General features: G+C 41.1%; 2 protein-coding genes across 10 annotated transcripts in view; one reads left to right on the plus strand and one right to left on the minus strand.

Annotated features, from left to right (window-relative positions):
* The window catches only part of TIAM2 (TIAM Rac1 associated GEF 2), a 218,726-nt gene extending 208,759 nt beyond the window's left edge, over positions 1-9,967 (plus strand). For 3 of the 5 annotated variants that reach the window (XM_048844179.2, XM_048844180.2, XM_048844181.2), the window contains exons 10-13: positions 1,277-1,382; positions 2,972-3,059; positions 4,763-4,917; positions 8,630-9,881. In XM_048844179.2, the coding sequence (XP_048700136.2) occupies positions 1,277-1,382; positions 2,972-3,059; positions 4,763-4,917; positions 8,630-9,270 (990 nt within the window). In that variant the 3' untranslated portion in view covers positions 9,271-9,881. Of the gene's footprint in view, positions 1-1,276; positions 1,383-2,971; positions 3,060-4,762; positions 4,918-8,629 lie in introns of all 5 variants that reach the window. The other 2 variants (XM_048844175.2, XM_075126829.1) reach the window with 1 other exon arrangement.
* TFB1M (transcription factor B1, mitochondrial) overlaps positions 9,807-20,091 on the minus strand; it is a 47,320-nt gene continuing 37,035 nt past the window's right edge. For all 5 annotated transcript variants that reach the window (XM_048844193.1, XM_048844191.1, XM_048844194.2 and 2 more), the window contains 2 exons: positions 12,589-12,716; positions 9,807-10,704 (listed from right to left, as the gene is read on the minus strand). In XM_048844193.1, the coding sequence (XP_048700150.1) occupies positions 10,455-10,704; positions 12,589-12,716 (378 nt within the window). In that variant the 3' untranslated portion in view covers positions 9,807-10,454. The remainder of the gene's footprint in view (positions 10,705-12,588; positions 12,717-20,091) is intronic.

Consider the following 20,091-nt stretch of genomic DNA (forward strand, 5'->3'; position numbering starts at 1 on the left):
GGCTTAGTGTGGGGGGAATCCAGGTGTGGGTTGAGAGAGTTGTGTCGGGCAATTGGAGTGCGGGTGGCTCAATGGGGGATATCATTGGTTACACAAGGGCTTGTTGGAAGGTTCTGGATGCAACAGTAATGGGACTCTGCAGGGGGGTCCTGGTGAAGGTGGTTGGGGTTCAGCAGCGGGGATCTAAGTGTGTGGGGGATTGAGCTTATAGTGTGTGGGGGGGCTCAGTGGAGGGAGCCATATGCTGGGAGAGTGGGGTTGGGATCCAGGTGCAGCTGTTTGGGGCTCGATTGGGTGGGGATCCAGGTGGCTCGTCAGGGTGGTCCAGGCTTGGCGGGGGGGGGGGGGGGGAGTGAGGCTCAGCGGAGAGTCAGGTATGAGGAGGTCTGGATATAGAGGGGTTGGCTGGATGGGGGAGCAGCTCCCTGTACAGTGATCCCTCCCCCTGTAGTTGAGGAGCGATGGGTGCAGGAAGTGCTGGGGGAGTGGGGTGGGGAGTAGTTTGCAGCACTTCCTACAGCTGGGGGAGAAATCTAGGGGGTGGGTCTGACCCAGCCCCATATGCCATGCAGGGGAGAGGAAGTCCCATTCTTCCCAGCCGGGACTAGCAGCTGAGCCTGGCGCAGGGTAGGAGCCACCAGCTGGGTCTTCCCCAGTCCTGCCCTCCCCCCATAGTGATTCACCTCTCTAATGGCTGCCCTGGGCACCTGAAACATACTGCTAGGGAGGGTCTCATGATCGTTTTTGTGGCTTCCCTTTGCTTCCCTGTCAAAGTCATTTTTCTGCGGTGGACATAAATTCTGCGCATGCGCAGGGCACAGAATTCACCCAGGAGTAAATTACAACAGAGGAGATGACATGGAGCATTAATGTAATGTGCTTATACTAAGAGAGATATAAACAACTGTAATAAAAGGAAATGTAACAGTATTGTCAAACTGAAGAATTTGTTTTGCTAAACAATAGGTAGTTGGTTTACTCATAGTGAACTTGCTCTCAGGTAGTTTCCTTCATGTGGAAATATGTAATTTATTAAAAAACTCATTTTTCAAAGCTGCAGCAATCTATATTTCTCAGCTCTAGCTCTCATTGTTTTACAATCAAACTAACAGTAAGATATTTAAGGAGTAAGACTATTCGGATAAAATTTGCCTTGAGAAGCGAGTCCTTGGACAGAAGGCCATTTTATCAATAACATTTATATCAATGCAGATGTCACTTATGTTGCTTTACCTCTTTTTTAAAAAATATGTCTTGGTTATTTTTCAATTTGTAGCCCAATAATGTACGGGCTGCACATAATTATGGCGACTTGGATCCATTTAAATTTCGTTGGCTAATTCCTTTATCTGCTCTTCAAGTCCGGCTGGGGAATACAGCAGGTAATTATATTTAACTAAATACATTAGGAACTAATAAATAGCTACACATTGCTTCCTGAAGGCAAACGTGAACCTAGCTACACAATGTAGTATCAGATAAACATATACCCTTTTATCTCTCCCTCTATAAATATTTATACACCCACACCCTGTAGTAGCATGTGCTTGTAAGGGCCATAGGCTTTATACACTGATAGATATTTTCATTCAGATATTCTGTCTTCACACCTCATTTTCTTCCCTTCTGTAATCAGAGAACAAGTTCAGGAATGTTGGATGTTAAATGGTTAGCCTGAAGCTGACTTGCTAGGCTGGTGTTGCTATGTCATGACTGAAACTCACAATAGAGCTGCAACAAGTTAGGCAAAACAGGTTTCAGAGTAACAGCCGTGTTAGTCTGTATTCGCAAAAAGAAAGGGAGTACTTATGGCACCTTAGAGACTAACCAATTTATTTAAGCATAAGCTTTCGTGAGCTACAGCTCACTTCATCAGATGCATCCACAGTATGCATCCGATGAAGTGAGCTGTAGCTCACGAAAGCTTATGCTTAAATAAATTGGTTAGTCTCTAAGGTGCCACAAGTACTCCTTTTCTCATGGCAAAACAGAAACCCACAACAAAAGGGTAGGAAAAAACCTGAAGAGGCTGCTCAAAGCAATCTAATGATAACATGGTAATATGGGCCAAACTCTTTCATACTTGACACCCCGTGCAATATCACTGCCATCCAGGGGTGGCAAGGAATATAATCAGGATGCAGCATGAGAGAAAGGACTGTTCAGGGCTTAGTGTGCTAGTCTGAGATCTGGATTCCGTTCTCTGCTCCATCACAGACTTCTTGTGTGACCTTGGGCAAGTCATTTATGGTGGAATTTTCAAAAGCACTTAGGTGCCTACTTCACTTAAATCAATGGAAATTAGCTGCCTAGGTGCTTTAGAAAATCCCATGATTAATCTCTGTGCCCCTGTTCCCTATCTGTAAGCAGGGGGATAATAGCACTTCCCTACCTCACAGGTGCGTGAGGACCAATATATGAACAACTGTGAAGGGCTCTAATACTATGGTGATGGAGGTCATGTAAGTGCTTCAGATATGAGACCTAAATCCATCAAAAAGAGCCCCAATTGATATAGCAGAGCTGAACTGAATTATGTGACAAGCTAATAGCTGAGCAGGAGGGGAGATTAAGCAGACAGAAACAAAGAGATGCCTGTCTATGCAAGGAATAGCCTAGTGTTGCCACTGGAGGTTCAAGGTCAAAGTTCCTGTGTCTGGTGAGAAAAGGCCTAATAATCAGACCTCATAGGGACTGGTAGCCTGGATTTCAAGGCTTCAGAAATAACGACGAGCATATTCGTGTTTGTTGAAGCAAGTGATAGAAAGGAAGAGTCTTGTTCTGGAAAAGAAGTTGAGTTTTTAAAGACAAGTTGTTAAGCGATAAAACTTAACACTCCTCGGAGGGTTCCAGCTCATCATGCAGATCTCAGCTTTTCTATGAACCTTGTCTTGGTGAGACACTGAGATCTATAATGCTGATGGTGTAGTCTGAAAGCATGAATTATTCACAATTTTTTCCCTATCTCTAGGAACAGAAAACAATTGCATCTGGGAACTGATTCATACCAAGTCAGAAATAGAAGGCAGGCCCGAAACAATCTTTCAGTTGTGCAGCAGGTAAACTTGACATGAAGATTATTTTTGACAAAATTACACTAATGGAATGACAAAAGTACGTTGAGAACATTTTATTTTTCCAAGTGACCTTTTTTCCTGTCTCTCAGCACTTCTAAAACACCCATCACCTCAAATCCAGGCACTGAGGCAGTGTTTACTTGGATGGAATTTGATGTGCTGAAAATATCTGAGATTGGAGTGAATTCGGCCCAATCATTCATTGTGTCAGGAATCTGCACACACCTTTTATTGTACGATCTTAGATTTCAGTGAATTATGTCTGATGCAATCAATGGCTAGAGTCACAAAGGAATTTATGCTCCCAAATGCCACCTCAGGTGCCGAAGTCCAAAATTTAGATCCTAAAATCCCTGCTTAGCTGGCACTTGACTTTCCTAGGCACCTAATTTTCAGCTGCTTCAGTCCCCTGAACTACTTCTGGTGGGCGTGCACACAGCTTCCTCTCTCATGCCTAAACCTGACCAGGATCCTCAAACTAGGAGTTGCCTATCTCCCCTGCTGTGCCTGATCTGGTAGGCATGCCAAGTGGGCCTTGCATAAAACACAGCTGCTGAAGGAGAAGATTTCTTTTGGGCCAAAAGAAATCTGATGAGGTTCAATAAGGATAAGTGCAGGGTCCTGCACTTAGGACGGAAGAACCCAATGCACAGCTACAGACTAGGGACCGAATGGCTAGGCAGCAGTTCTGCGGAAAAGGACCTAGGGGTGACAGTGGATGAGAAGCTGGATATGAGTCAGCAGTGTGCCCTTGTTGCCAAGAAGGCCAATGGCATTTTGGGATGTATAAGTAGGGGCATAGCGAGCAGATCGAGGGACGTGATTGTCCCCCTCTATTCGACATTGGTGAGGCCTCATCTGGAGTACTGTGTCCAGTTTTGGGCCCCACACTACAAGAAGGATGTGGATAAATTGGAGAGAGTCCAGCGAAGGGCAACAAAAATGATTAGGGGTCTGGAACACATGACTTATGAGGAGAGGCTGAGGGAACTGGGATTGTTTAGTCTGCGGAAGAGAAGAATGAGGGGGGATTTGATAGCTGCTTTCAACTACCTGAGAGGTAGTTCCAGAGAGGATGGTTCTAGACTATTCTCAGTGGTGGAAGAGGACAGGACAAGGAGTAATGGTCTCAAGTTGCAGTGGGGGAGGTTTAGATTGGATATTAGGAAAAACTTTTTCACTAGGAGGGTGGTGAAACACTGGAATGCGTTGCCTAGGGAGGTGGTGGAATCTCCTTCCTTAGAAGTTTTTAAGGTCAGGCTTGACAAAGCCCTGGCTGGGATGATTTAATTGGGGATGGGCCCTCCTTTTGAGCAGGGGGTTGGACTAGATGACCTACTGAGGTCTCTTCCAACCCTGATATTCTATGATTCTATGATTAACCATTTGGCTAAAAGTTACGGGGCAGAGTACTCACCCAGAATATGGGAGACCCAGGTTCAGATTCCCTCCATCTGCCTGATGTCTAGTACGTTCACCAGTGAGCTAGTGGGTATTCTGGGGTGGGACTCCTTCAACCTTCCTATTGAAGCTGTTCCACATAGTCTAAATAACTAAATAGCACCAACCTTCGGTAGCAAAGAAGGCAGCACCAAATGGAAAGACTGCTTGGGCATGGGAATATAAAAAAACTACAGTGACCTGTGTAATCTGCCCTCTCATTGCTGTTCCCTTAAACCTGGCAGCGACTGCGAAAGCAAGACTAACATTGTTAAGGTGATTCGTTCCATTCTGCGGGAGAACTTCAGACGTCACATAAAATGTGAGTCACCATTGGAGAAAACGTGTAAAGATCGCCTAGTTCCACTCAAGAACCGCATCCCTGTTTCAGCCAAACTGGGTAAGAGTCAGTTTGCTAGACTGGGAAATACAGACTTGCAGTTTCATGATTATTATAGCATGAGCCAAACCACTTCTCTTTCTAGGCATGAAGAGTGTGGTGTATTTTTACTGTAATTCATATTTTAAAATATAATTTACTTTTTGGTAGGGAGGCTTCATACCAAAAGTGCCAGTTATTATTAGGGCTGTCACACAATTAAAAATTTTTTGTCGTGATTAATCGCACAGTTAGTCACACTGTTAAACAATAATAGAATCCCATTTATTTAAATATTTTTGGATGTTTTCTACATTTTCAAATATATTGATTTCAGTTACAACACAGAATACAAAGTGTACAGTGCTTGCTTTATATTTTTGATTACAAATATTTGCACTGTAAAAAATAAAAATAGTATTTCTCAATTCACCTAATAAAAGTAGTTATGCAATCTCTTTATCCTGAAAGTTGAACTTACAAATGTCGAATTACGTACAAAAAAACCCCTGCATTCAAAAATAAAACCATGTAAAACTTTAGAGCCACTAAGTCCTACTTTTTGTTCAGCCAATCGCTCAGACAAACAAGTTTGTTTACATTTGCAGGAGATAATGCTGCCTGCTTCTTGTTTACAATGTCACCTGATAGTGAGAACAGGCGTTCTTGTAGCCAGCGTCACAAGATATTTATGTGCCAAATGCGCTAAATATTCATATGTCCCTTCAAGCTTCAACCACCATTGCAGGGGTCATGCGTCCATGCTGATGACGAGTTCTGCTCGATAACCATCTAAAGCAATGCAGACCGACTCATGTTCATTTTCATCATCTGAGTCAGATCCCACTAGCAGCTGGTTGATCTTTTTTGGTGGTTCGGGTTCTGTAGTTTCCGCATCAAAGTGTTGCTCTTTTAAAACTTCTGAAAGCATGCTCCACACCTCATCCCTCTCAGATTTTGGATGGTACTTCACATTCTTAAACCTTGGGTCAAGTGCTGTAGCTTTAGAAACTTACATTGGTACCTTCTTTGCGTTTTGACAAATCTGCTGTGAAAGCGTTCTTAAAATGAACAACACGCACTGGGTCATCATCCGAGACTGCTATAAAATGAAATATATGTCAGAATGCAGGTAAAACAGAGGAGGAGACATGCAGTTCTCCCCCAAGGAGTTCAGTCACAAATTTAATTAATGTATTATTTTTTAACTAGCATCATCAGCATGGAAGCATGTCCTCTGGAATGGTGGCCGAAGCATGAAGGGGCATACGAATGTTTAGCATATCTGGCACATAAATACCTTGCAATGCCGGCTACAAAAGTGCCATGCAAATACCTGTTCTCACTTTCTGGTGACACTGTAAATAAGAAGAGGGCAACGTTATCGCCTATAAATGTGAACAGACTTGTTTCTCTTAGCAATTGGCTGAACAGGAAGGAGGACTGAGTGGACTTGTAGGTTCTGAAGTTTTACTCTGTTTTGTTTTTGAGTGAAGTTATGTAACCAAAAAAAAAATCTACATTTGTAAGTTGCATTTTCATGATAGAGATTGCACAACAGTGCTAGTATGAGGTGAATTGAAAAATACTATTTTTACAGTGCAAATATTTGTAATACAAAATAATACACTTTGATTTCAATTACTACACAGAATACAATATATATGAAAATGTAGAAAACATCCAAAATATTTAATACATTTCAATTGGTATTCTATTGTTTAACAGGTGATTAAAACTGCAATTAATCACGAGAGTTAACTGCAATTGACAGCCCTAGTTATTATCCCTCATCCCCCCCGTGGGAAAAAAAGCCCATACAGAGGTGTAGACCCTCAAATACAATTCTGCCAGTGGAGCAGTCTGGAGTTTGCCCAACTCTGGGCAGAACAGAGAGGGGCCTTGGCTTGTGGAACCTGCCACTGGCCTGAGATCTTCTGGAAAATCCCATGGCTCTCCAACTGTTTTCACTAATCCTAGGGCATCCCTTCTCTGAGGGGTGGGGCTAACAGCTGCCATACTTTCCTCACTCAGGGGGGTATCACAGTGGGAGGAGCAACATAAGATGCTAACAGTTAGCATTAATTTTTGTCGTCATATCCCCAGGCAGGGACACTGCCACAGAGAAAATCTACCTCCCTATAATCCTTCTTGTGATGTATTTGGGGTTAAGGGAGCAGCAGAAGTATGCCACAGAACTGCTGCCGCTTACCCCCTTTGTGTCCCCCACCCTAAATCTACCCCATTCAGCTTCCTTCCACCAACAGACCTAGTGTAGGTCAAATTAATTACTTTGGGTGGAAAGGGATTTGCCCTTCCATCCACTACGAGGCGTTCCCTAAGTGATGTTTGGCTTTCTTTACTGGTTTAGTCCTACCATTATCCAAAGCTCACGCAACAGAGCAGGAAGTGAAGTGAAAAGAGGGAAGTGAGGCAAGGTAGAGAGGGCTTGTTCCCTCACAGCATCTATCCACTCCACCTCGGAGTGCTTTATCAGTGCATTTTTTGGTGAAATACAGGACTTCTTTGGAGCACTGCTTTCTAGTGCTGGATATGGCTAAAAGTACATGTATACATTTATGACCAAAGAAAGTAGGCTGTACTTATACAATTGGGGACTTGCTCCTGGGAAGCAGCTATGTGCAAAAGGATTTGGGGTCCTGCTGGATAATCCGCTGAACATTAGCTCCCAGTGTGATGCTGTGGCCAAATGTGATCCTTGGGTGCATAAACGGGGACTCTCGAGTAGCAGAGGTTATTTTAAGTGTTTTTGGCACTGGTGTGAGTGCTGCTGGAATACTTTGTCGAATTCTGGCATCCACAATTCAGAAGGATGTGGATATACTGGAGAAGGTTCAGAGAAGAGCCGTAAGAATGATTGAAGGCTTATAAAACATACCTTATAGTGATAGCTAAATAGATTGATCTCCTTAAGTCTAACAAAGAGAAAGTTAAGGGGTAATTTACCGTCTAAGTACCTACACAGGGAACACACATTTAATAATGAGGCTTTCAGTCTAGCAGAGAAAGGTGTAACACAATTCAGTGGCTAGAAGTTGAAGCTAGATAAATTCAGACTGGAAATAAAGTATCAATTTTTAACAATGAGAATAAGTAACCATTGGAACGTGGATTCTTCATCACGGACCATTTAAAAATCAAGATTGGATGTTCTTCTAAAAGATATGCTCTAGGCATTATTTGGGGGAAGTTCTGTGGCCCGGTTATACAGAGGGTCAGACTAGACAATAGCCTTCTGGCCTAGAAATCTATAAATTGGCCACTCGTGTTGCAAATACTGCAAGTCCTCTACCTGGAGTTGAAACAATTATGACTGAAACATTCCTCTTGTATCATGGGAAGCAACTGAAAGAAAAATGAATTTGGACTCAGATGGTGCTTGGCCATACAATACACTGGGTAACTGACCCAGCCTCACAAGTGTTTAGATTTGTTGCTTTGCAAACCATATCTGTGGCTTTATGAAGGATTTTGCATATACCAAATACGCAGTAACTTTACAACTACTAGAGCAATATAAAATCAAATATTGTCAATACCAGCAGTCTGATCTCAGAGGATACAATACATTTTAGTCAAAATGGGACTAATTACATTATAAATCAGAAAGCCATAAGATTTTATGATTATGCTGCTGAGGGATACTGTATAACTCCCTTGTTTTGTGAAAGCTGTTTTAATGCAAAAATAAGACTGTCTTTTATACTTGCAGCTTCCACAAGATCCTTAAAGGTATTGAAGAATTCCTCCAGTAATGAGTGGAACAATGATACACTGAAAGGAAACTTACGGGATTCTGATGAATGCAGCCTGAGTAGCAGTACTCAGAGTAGCAGCTGCCATACCACAGAAAGCATACAGGAATCAAAAACTTCATCTCCTCTGAAACACTTTCCAAGCTGCACATCAGATTTTTCCAACAACCTTGTCAAGGAATCGGATATTCTCAGTGATGATGAGGATGACTATCAGCAAAGCCTAAAGAAGGGCAGCCCTACAAGGGACATTGAAATACAGTTCCAGCGGCTGAAGATTTCAGAGGAGCCCAGTGCTGACATAGAGCACAAGCTACTCCCTGAAAAAGAGGCTGGGGATGGTTATAAGTCAGGAGAACATTCAAAGCTGGTGCGTGGGCATTTCTGTCCAATTAAACGAAAAGCAAACACCACAAAGCATAACATGGGAACGTTACTGGCAATGCAGGAACATCACCATTCTCTTGATGGTCACTCTGACAGTGCAAACTTGGATCTGAATTCTATTTTAGAGAGGGAATTTAGTGTCCAGAGTTTAGCTTCTGTAGTTAATGAGGACTGCTTTTATGAAACAGTGGAGAGGCATGGAAAATCCTAGCTGTGAGTGCTATATGATTTAACAGGTTCTTTAAAATTTTAATATCCACATAAAATTTGACTTACTTGATTTGCTTTAAAACTAGTGATTATGTGGAAATTGCTGAAAAACTACTGTTGGTTTTGTGCACTAATACATTTTTCCACAAAAATATAGTTGTAAAGGATTCTTAAGTTATTTTAATTTATTGTGGATCAAGAAAAATAGATTAAGCTGGCCCGAGTCTGTAAATTAGTTTATCCTTTTTAAGCAGTTAGCCAGATGATGTTGTGTCCTTTAAAAAGGTACATTCTAATTATTTTAAGTTATGTGGAAAAGGTGCTGGGGGAATTGTGATCTTTATTAAAAAAAAAAAAAAAGAAAAAGTCAAAACAACTTTTCCTTTGGGCATTTTTTTCAGCAGTTTTAATTTTTGCTTTATTTAAAGCAGAATTAAGTTATTTTAAGGTGTTTTAGTGCACAAGAGTGCATGAGTCATTTTTGTAAGTTGCAAGATGCTGTTAACTTTATATATATGTAAATATAAAAACAAAGCGTGTTCTGTAATCTTTTATTTGATTGTATTTTTATTTTCTCTACCAACTTGTACAGTAAAAGAAAAATCAGCATTCTGTCTAGTTTCTTGCTTTATTTGCAGCTTTCTCCTACTGGAGCTTTCAAGACAGAGTTCTTTTGTTTGGGAATAAAAAAAGTGCACGGAAGGCCTGCTAATACTCTTAATCATTCTTGAAGCTATTTGCATTAATACAAGATTTCTGCCCAGTAGAGTGTTCCAGGATAAGGAGAAAAACACTATCACATAATATTTGTTATGCCGGAATAGTCAGTAAAATTTTACTTTAAGGACTCACTCATACAAAAAACTCCCATTAATTTCAGAGAGGTCTGCATTCAGCAAGGTTCTGAAGCATGTGTCTACCCAAACTTTTAGATCCTGATTCAGCAAGGTAAAGTTAGAGACCAGAGTGAAGGATACACCAAAACATGGGATCCTTAACCTGCTGAGCAGAATGAAATAAATAAGGAAGATAGGAATGGCCCCTCCCCCAGTATTTCAACAAAAATAAAGGAAAACATATTTATATACATACATATATACACAAGATTACACATCTATATATATGTCTCCTTTTACTAAAACAATGAGGCACACAACTTTATTTTTAGATGCACAGTCTGACACGTTAGAGCTGGTCTTCCCTTTCAGACTGCTCCAAGTGTCCTTTTTTTCTAGTTCTCTTCTTCTGCTTCAGTTCTTCTCTGTAGTTGTAACTGAAAAGGCTTGCGTCTTCATCACACATTTTCCTGTATGCATTGCACAGGTTTTTAAAATGTAAAATGGAGAGCTGAGCTGGACGCAGAGTTGGATCCACATCTGCCAGCATCAGCATCTGTTCACTTTTTTCCAAGCGTTCAGCTTCTGGAAACAGGATTCTAAAAGGGAACAAGGAAGATATTCAAATACATTTTTTCTTTTAAAAAAAAGCACACAGACATGGGGATATGCTTATGTTGAACTAAATCTTTTCCTTCACCCCTAACTCGAACACTTAGTTTCCTGAGAAGAAATAGATCTCCTTAAATTTTCAGTTAATTTTCCAACTCAGGTTTAGATGTTAAGAAAATAAACAAACAAATTTAGTGGGAGACTGCCAGTTTAATATTCTGGTGTAAATGTGACATATGCATTTTAAATTATCTGTAATATTTAGGAAGGAGAGGACAAGAATTGCTTATTTGGATCAGATCAAAATTTTGTGATAGGACTTACCATCTTGATGACTTTTGGTAATCTTAGTAAAAAGAATCACATCTCTCATGGAAAGAGATCCACGTTACAACTGTCACCATTACTGCCTAGCAAGCTCAGTAGAGAAGCCAAGGATGGATAGGCCATGGAGATGGAATTTGAGATTTGAAATGTTCAAAGGGGAGAATACACCTGTCATAGAAAATATTGCAGCTTGGGGTGGTCACATTAGATAGTCTGAACATCTATACAGGTCTGTGTCTCATTTAGAGTAACTCAAACTGTACTTCGTTAGCAACTTTATAGAACATATGGCATGTAAAGGAATTGATACATTTACAGTTTAAGTAGACACTAACCCTTCAGCCTACCGCCTTGCTTTCATATAACTATCTAAAACTTATAAGCACTCCTGAGTTGGCATCTAGAATTTGCTAATTTCCTTTCACCAGCTGAACAATAAAAGGATTGTGATCCTTAATTACATGCTAGGCACAGTACTAAGGCACGTTAAGCTGCTAGTGGATACAAGACATGCAAAAAAAAATGCAGATTTTTTTCCCCCTTTACAAAGAACTTAGAATAGTATCAGAAATGTGAGATTAAACAATAACTGATTTTTTTAATCTTCTGAAAATACATTCTTCATAAAATACAAAGACAGCAATGTGTTTATTTTCTGCTCCTCAGCAGTTCTTTCCGAACTAAGCGTGTGCCACACACACCAGCTCGTCCTGTGCCTGGCCTCCTGTTCACTTACCACCTCCCAGAGCTACGTACTCAGCCACTAGCATGGACAAACTGGCACTGTGGGTTTAAATCAACTGCCTGCACCGCAGAGAATAAATGGAACTCCCCTGCTATGGTGAGATACTGTGCTGCAGCACAGAGCTGGCCACCCAGAGTCAGATGCAATTCTAGGCTGATCCTCCGCATAATTAGACGACCCAACAGGGCTGGCTAAAGTTACAGAAGCCCAGCCCCAGCTTCTTGTGAGCAATGCTCCCTCCAGAGCCTCTGCAGCATTGCATTCTGTGACCGTGACGTGGGTATGCCCCCAATACTAGTGTCTGAACAAGTACTCAGACAATAGCATACAGCTGTCTTCCTCAGTTTCAGCACTGGACAATTCTCCCCGAGCTTTTACAATAGGGCTTTTAGAATGTCTTTATACAGCTGCAGCCTTTTTACCCTGTGTGAAGGGCCCAGAGTGAAGGTGGTGATCTCACTTTTTGCCCATTACCTCCCTGTGAGTAATAATTCTTCCCCTGTTCCTGGCTAGTAAAACATTATTTAATCAATTTACCTTCAGTTCAGAATTTTAGACCTTTTCTTTTGGACACAACCCACACAGGCTCTTGTCCAGAACCTATTTTGTCATTATCTGAGTCAGTTACTTACTTACAGAGCTAGACGTGATGAACCGAGATGCCTTGTAAGCAGTATAAATTTACATAAAGTGAACAAACCCAGAATATGTAATGAAGGCTCCATTATTCTTGATGGATTTAGTAGGCATCAACAAGAAGATTGTTCTAAAGAGAATTCTGGTTAAAGAATTTACTTACTCCACTCCCCGCCAGCAGTATTTTCTTCTGAACTGAAAAACGCTTTTAACAACCTTTTCCACCAGCTTAAAGGGTTGCTGTATCTTTGGTTGCACCAAAGGGGTGAAGTGCACTACTGACACATCCACCTATAAAAAAAGAAATATTAGATACAGATAGTGAACACAGGTTTGCATTTTCTAATTCTTTCCCCTCCAGTGTACATTCTTACCATTCCTAAACTAGCAGCGTGGGTGTCAGGAATCAGCATTTGGCATAACATAAAAAGATACATTAATGGTTTGAAAATAACTAGCAGATACAGAGCTGTGAAATAATATTACAATTATTCATGTTCAAGGGTGAAATGTCAACCCTAGGGTCTTGTCTTTTATCTTCAAGGCCCTTCACAAATCTGCCCTTTCCTACTTATCCACTTGCCTCTTATTGCATCACATCTATGTGCCCCTGCTGCTCTGCCAATGATACCAGCTTCAATCATCTGCTTGTCTGCTCCTCTCTCAAACATCTTTGTACTTTTTTCCATGCTGCTTCTTATGTTGGAACACACTCTCAGAATTAATCCATGAAGCTAATAACCTCTCTTCCACACCCGCCTGAAGAGACACAATTCTGTCATAATATATAGAAGAAATTAGCTAACATTTAACAGCTAGGCTGAGGGACAGTTGAGGAAAGTCATTATATTTATATATTACCGATCTTGCTCACCCTTCATCAAATGTTTCATATGGTATTAGGGCTTGAGTAGACTAGGCTACAATGAGGAATATTTGAATGGATTAGCCAAAATGTTTTAAAACTCTAGTATAGCCAAAGGCAAGTTGCATTTTAACAAGTCTGAGCTGGTTGAGGTGAACTCTGAGGGAGCAAGTTTGGGGGTAAGTTCAAATGATGAATAAGTAGCATAGTTACTGCCAGTGCACTACAGTTCTTGCAACAGTTCATCTGTAATCCTTGTGTCACATGTTTCCTATTTTAGTCTGTTATTTTTATAGTATAAAAAGTAAGCTCTTTGGAGCAAGGACTGTTCTGAGTTTGCATACAGCACCTGAAATAACGTAGCCTCGATCCTCATACATAAGCAACAAAAAAAGGTACTGAAAGTAAAATGAAAGTGACTTCCTACTCTACATAAGAATCATCCTAGACAAATTAATCTGATTAAATAACTTACTCAGGAGTCCTGACTAGGCTAAAAATTTTCATTCTGAACAATACGGAATACTGGACTGTAGGGGGTAAAATTTCAAAATAAGGGATCAAATTCTACTCCGTTTTACTCTGTTTCTTGAAACAGCTAGTTCTAAAGCACACAAGGGTCTATTTTTGATTTAATCCTGAGTAACAGGAATTTGTTCAAAAAATAATTGTAGTTGAGTATCTAATGTCGAAAGTAATACAGCGAAGTAAAAACATCTTTAGAAGAGGGATCAGACTGAAAATTAGTATTACACGAGTACTAAAGTATACTCAACTTTAAGAATAAAGTGGCCAAGCAATAAAAATATGTAAAATCTCATTAAAATCAGTTAATGCATTAGAGAACAGATCAGCCAATGCTGTTCTTCTCTTTTAAAAAAAAAAAGCACAAGAATTGATCCTGGGAATTACAAAACAGCGAGCCTCTCTGCAAAACTAGGCAAACTGTATTTAATACAGAGTTATAAAACAACTGGGTGAGGAATATAGGATAAGAAACTAGTATGGTTTCTCTAAACAGCATCTCCTCAACCTGTCTGAACCCACATTTTGTCTGAAGTCTCACAAGAGATTATTAAAAGAAGCTTAGGACTGCTCTACACAAAGCTTTGGTACTGATTTAACAATTTTGGGGTTTTTTACTTGTACAGCTCCTGGAGTAGATGCAGATATACCGATATAAAGGTGCTCACACTCCTTCGCCTATGCAAATAACTATACTGGTAGAAGCACCTTTATACCAGTATAACGGTGTCCACACTAGGGGGGCTGTGGTATAGGTAAACTGTACAAGTTTTGTGGGTAGACCAGGCCTCCTAGGGTGACCAGACAGTAAATGTGAAAAATCAGGATGGGGTGGAGGGGAGAGGTAACTGGCCTATATAAGTCAAAGCCCCAAATATCGGGACTGTCCCTATAAAATTAGGACATCTGGTCACCCTACGGACTTCGTAGTCAAGGGATGAAAGGTAAAGTACTATCATGAATCAGAAACTGATAAAAAACCAGAAAGAGAGATTAAATGGCATATTTTTAACATGGAAAGAGGTTATAATGGGGTGGGGGCTGGGATTTCTATAATTATCTGGATGTGAGGGTAAACAGTGAACTGGAAAAATTCTTTAGGTGAGTCAAGAGTACAATGGATTACGAGGAACTTCAGAAGGACTTTAAAAACCTAGGTGATCGAGCAAAAAAGTTGCACATGAAATTTAATGGCAACAAATGCAAGGGAATCCACACTGAAGAAATATCTTAATTACTCAAAACATTGATGGGCTCTACATTAACAGTCCCACAGAGGAAAAATATCTGGGCCTCACTTTGGACAGTTCAATGAAGACTTGTGTTCAAAGTACAGGGTCAGTGGGGAAAAAAAACAGCAAGATTTTAGGCTGATAAACACTAAGGAATAACACTTAAAACATAATTCCATAATACAAACAATGTTATGCCCACACCTTGAAAACTGCATTCACAGTTTTCTGTAAACCCTGCTTCCAAAAGAATATAGCAGAAAGAGAAGGGCAACCCAGAGAATTACAGGCTTGAAGAGAGAGAGGAGGACAGGGTGATCCTAGGGATAAAGCAGTGGATGGGACTCTAAGAGACTTGGATTCTGTCCTGGCTCTCCTACTGACAAAAGTAATATAGATAATAGGAACAATAATAAAATGCAGTAAATAAATTACATAAATTCCAAATAAGGTGATACTGAAAAGGAGTAGAAAGGAGAGGAATTAGGGGACATTACAGAGATACATAAATAAGAATGAAAGGCAGAGAGAAGGTCAACAGAGTTTTCCTATTTATCTTTTCACACAATACAGGAACAAGGTGATATCCAATAACACTGAAAAGCAACAAACTAAAAGAGATAAGTATATATACTATATTTTTTAACAACACATAGACTTAGTGTCGCAATGAAGTTAGCATCACTGAAAAGGAATTAAATATTCAACTGAATAAGAATATTATTTGCAGTTATACTAGATGGGATAAAAAGTATAAAGGATATCAACTCTCATGTTATAAGATGTAAACCAACTATTAACTGCCTGGGATTAGAAGGAAATTTCCTTCACAGGCATGTTAATGCATATTTGTCTACTATGGAAGTTTTACACCTCCCTCTGAAGCATCTGGTATTGGGCTATGTCAGACTAGATGGAGCACTGGTCTGGACTGGAATGACAATCTGGTTACTACACTCAAGTAAATCCAGAAAAATTCCACCCATCAATTAAAAAGATTCACATCGGTGTAACTGAAACCAGAACTTGGCCCCAGGAGTATATGCCGTAGCCAAAAAAAAAAAAAAAATCATTCATGAAAAGACAAATGCACATCCAAATTAATCTGCAGACGCAAAATCCTGCAGATCCAGGTACTTAGCTGGGAAAATTTAGCAGCTGAACATGTAAGTGCTGGTTTGCATATGCAAAACCATATTTTACATTCACAATCAGAGTGACTACTCAGTTTAGGTGACTGTTTAAAATTTAACCTAACACAATTTTCATAATATAATAGGTAACAGGGCCAAAAAAACCCACTTGGGTCATCCACTCTGCCCCCCTTGCATTTTGTAGAGTGACTGCAAAGTGAGATATGAATCCTTGGTTTTGGAAGTAGGAGTTACCTTTGTAAAGAAAATTTCAGGAAAAAATGCAATTTACAATTTAGGAGGACACTAGCTTTCCTTTGGAAGAAAATTTGCAATCTCATAGCTTCTAATATTTTCAGCTTCTAGGGAAAAAACACAAACACACCCCACTCCTCAGCATTCACTCAATTACAGGAACTGTTTTCCTTAGAAATCTAGAAAACTGCCTGGTTACTACAGCAACAGCTAAAGGAAAATGCTTTTTACTTGTAATTGGACACGTCCTTTGAATTACATACATTATTATCCTGTTCTTTCTATGTTATGCATATTAAAAGGGCTAGAATAACATAAGCCAGCATAGTGTACACAAATGCATTTAAAATATACAGATTCATTTGTTTATCTTATTATCAGCTCCTTTTACTTATTTTCCAAATATTTTTAATAGGCAAGAAATAATTACAAATAAAAAATAAAGTAATAATAAAAGCTAAAAATGTTTAAAGTTAAAATAAACTGATCTGCCAACAGTGTAACAACACTCATTACCACCTGTCGTTCCCGTAGGGTATCCTACTATGATGGAGATTCCTGCCACATGATTCAACAACCCCGACACAAACATATAATTTAGCTTAGGTCTGCCCGTTCCCTGGACAAGGAAAACAAATGAACTAAAGAAAAATAAGTTTATGCACCAGTCTGTTATCACTGTTCAGGTAAAGTAACTCTACCGCTTACCCAGCGGTAGCAACAAAGTTCAGATTATGGAAAATACACGTCTGCAGCAGAGCAGTGCTAACTGCAAACCTAGATACTCCTTTCTTGAGATTCAGTTTGCTCACCCAACAAGAAGAACATTTTAAAACTTCACCAAAATGAGAGGCATCAATTGCCTTCACTCTAAATAAGATGGGCACAAGCCAGCAATCTGAGAAGACAAGAGTTTTCAGAACTGGGGTTTTAGCTGTCCACCGTAGAGACAAGGGACAGCTGTATATTTTGAAAACAGAACTAATTTCCTCAAAATTTGTCTCATTCACATCTGGAGTTTTCATTCAGGTCTAACCCTAGTGAAAAATGATATTCAGGAAAATATTCTTTCCTCATTTGCAGTTGTGCCAACTCACTAACACCAATGGACCTGATTCTGATATCACACCAGCTTGAGGCCCAACATTTGAAAAATTTCCCTGGAATTTCTTTGCTTTTGTGCAGTAAGTTAGAACTTCAACATTGATGGGGGGTTTTGGAGAGTGGGGGTATGTTTAATTTCCTCTTATTCCCCTCACCTCTCTGAAACAGCAGAACTAAAGATACATCGTCTCTTTGAAAATTTTTAGTTTTACAGGCTGTATTCATTCAAAAGATTAAAAAAAGTATCTGGTGCACTATAGGATTTCACTGAACTAAACTAAGAAGACTACAGGTAGGCAACAAAAAGCCCTCAAATTGATTAAATCTAAGCCCTGGTCTACATTAGGACTTTAGGTCGAATTTAGCAGCGTTAAATCGATGTAAACCTGCACCTGTCCACACGATGAAGCCCTTTATTTCGACTTAAAGGGCTCTTAAAATGGATTTCCTTACTCCACCCCTGACAAGTGGATTAGCGCTTAAATCGGCCTTGCCGGCTCGAGTTTGGGGTACTGTGGACACAATTCGACGGTATTGGCCTCCAGGAGCTATCCCAAAGGGCTCCATTGTGACCGCTCTGGACAGCACTCTCAACTCAGATGCACTGGCCAGGTAGACGGGAAAAGAACTGCAAACTTTTGAATCTCATTTCCTGTTTGGCCAGCGTGGCAAGCTGCAGGTGACCATGCAGAGCTCATCAGCAGAGATGACCATGATGGAGTCCCAGAATCGCAAAAGAGCCCCAGCATGGACTACACAGGAGGTACGGGATCTGATCGCTGTATGGGGAGAGGAATCCGTGCTATCAGAACTCTGTTCCAGTTTTCGAAATGCCAAAACCTTTGTCAAAATCTCCCAGGGCATGAAGGACAGAGCCCATAACAGGGACCCGAAGCAGTGCCGCGTGAAACTTAAGGAGCTGAGGCAAGCCTACCAGAAAACCAGAGGGGCGAATGGCCGCTCCGGGTCAGAGCCCCAAACATGCCGCTTCTATGATGAGCTGCATGCCATTTTAGGGGGTTCAACCACCACTACCCCAGCCGTGTTGTTTGACTCCTTCAATGGAGATGGAGGCAACACGGAAGCAGGTTTTGGGGATGAAGAAGAAGATGATGATGAGGAGGAGGTTGTAGATAGCTCACAGCAAGCAAGCAGAGAAACCGGTTTTCCCAACAGCCAGGAACTGTTTCTCACCCTGGACCTGGAGCCAGTACCCCCCGAACCCACCCAAGGCTGCCTCCTGGACCCGGCAGGCGGAGAAGGGACCTCTGGTGAGCGTACCTTTTAAAATACTATACATGGTTTAAAAGCAAGCATGTGAAAGGATTAATTTGCCCTGGCATTCGCGGCTCTCCTGGATGTACTCCCAAAGCCTTTGCAAAAGGTTTCTGGGGAGGGTAGCCTTATTGCATCCTCCATGGTAGGACACTTTACCACTCCAGGCCAGTAACACGTACTCGGGAATCATTGTACAACAAAGCATTGCAGTGTATGTTTGCTGGCGTTCAAACACCCGTTCTTTATCTCTCTGTGTTATCCTCAGGAGAGTGAGATATCATTCATGGTCACCTGGATGAAATAGGGTGCTTTTCTTCAGGGGACACTCAGAGGAGCCGGTTCCTGCTGGGCTGTTTGCCTGTGGCTGAACAGAAATGTTCCCCGCTGTTAGCCACAGGGAGGGAGGAGGGTTGAGGGGGTAGCCACGCAGTGGGGGGAAGCAAAATGCGACCTTGTAACGAAAGCACATGTGCTACGTATGTAATGTTAACAGCAAGGTTTACCCTGAAAGAGTGTAGCCACTGTTTTATAAAATGTGTCTTTTTAAATACCGCTGTCCCTTTTTTTTCCTCCACCAGCTGCATGTGTTTCAATGACCACAGGATCTTCTCCTTCCCAGAGACTAGTGAAGATTAGAAAGAAAAAAAAAATGCACTCGTGATGAAATGTTCTCTGAGTTCATGCTGTCCTCCCACACTGACAGAGCACAGACGAATGCGTGGAGGCAAATAATGTCAGAGTGCAGGAAAGCACAAAATGACCGGGAGGAGAGGTGGCGGGCCGAAGAGAGTAAGTGGCGGGCTGAAGTCAGGTCTGAAGCTCAAATGTGGTGGCAGCATGATGAGAGGAGGCAGGATTCAATGCTGAGGCTGCTGGAGGATCAAACCAGTATGCTCCAGTGCATGGTTGAGCTGCAGCAAAGGCAGCTGGAGCACAGACTGCCACTACAGCCCCTGTGTAACCAACCGCTCTCCTCCCCAAATTCCATAGCCTCCACACCTAGACGCCCAAGAACGCGGTGGGGGGGCTACCGACCAACCAGCCACTCCGCCACTGAGGACTGCCCAAAAAAAAAGAAGGCTGGCATTCAATAAATTTTAAAGTTGTAAACTTTTGAAGTGCTGTGTGGCATTTTCCTTCCCTCCTCCACCACCCCTCCTGGGCTACCTTGGTAGTCATCCCCGTCTGTGTGATGAACGAATAAAGAATGTATGAATGTGAAGCAACAATGACTTTATTGCCTCTGCAAGCGGTGATCGAAGGGAGGAGGGGAG

The sequence above is a fragment of the Caretta caretta genome, chromosome 3 (genome assembly GCF_965140235.1).
Source record: "Caretta caretta isolate rCarCar2 chromosome 3, rCarCar1.hap1, whole genome shotgun sequence".
NCBI classification, from domain to species: Eukaryota; Metazoa; Chordata; order Testudines; family Cheloniidae; genus Caretta; species Caretta caretta.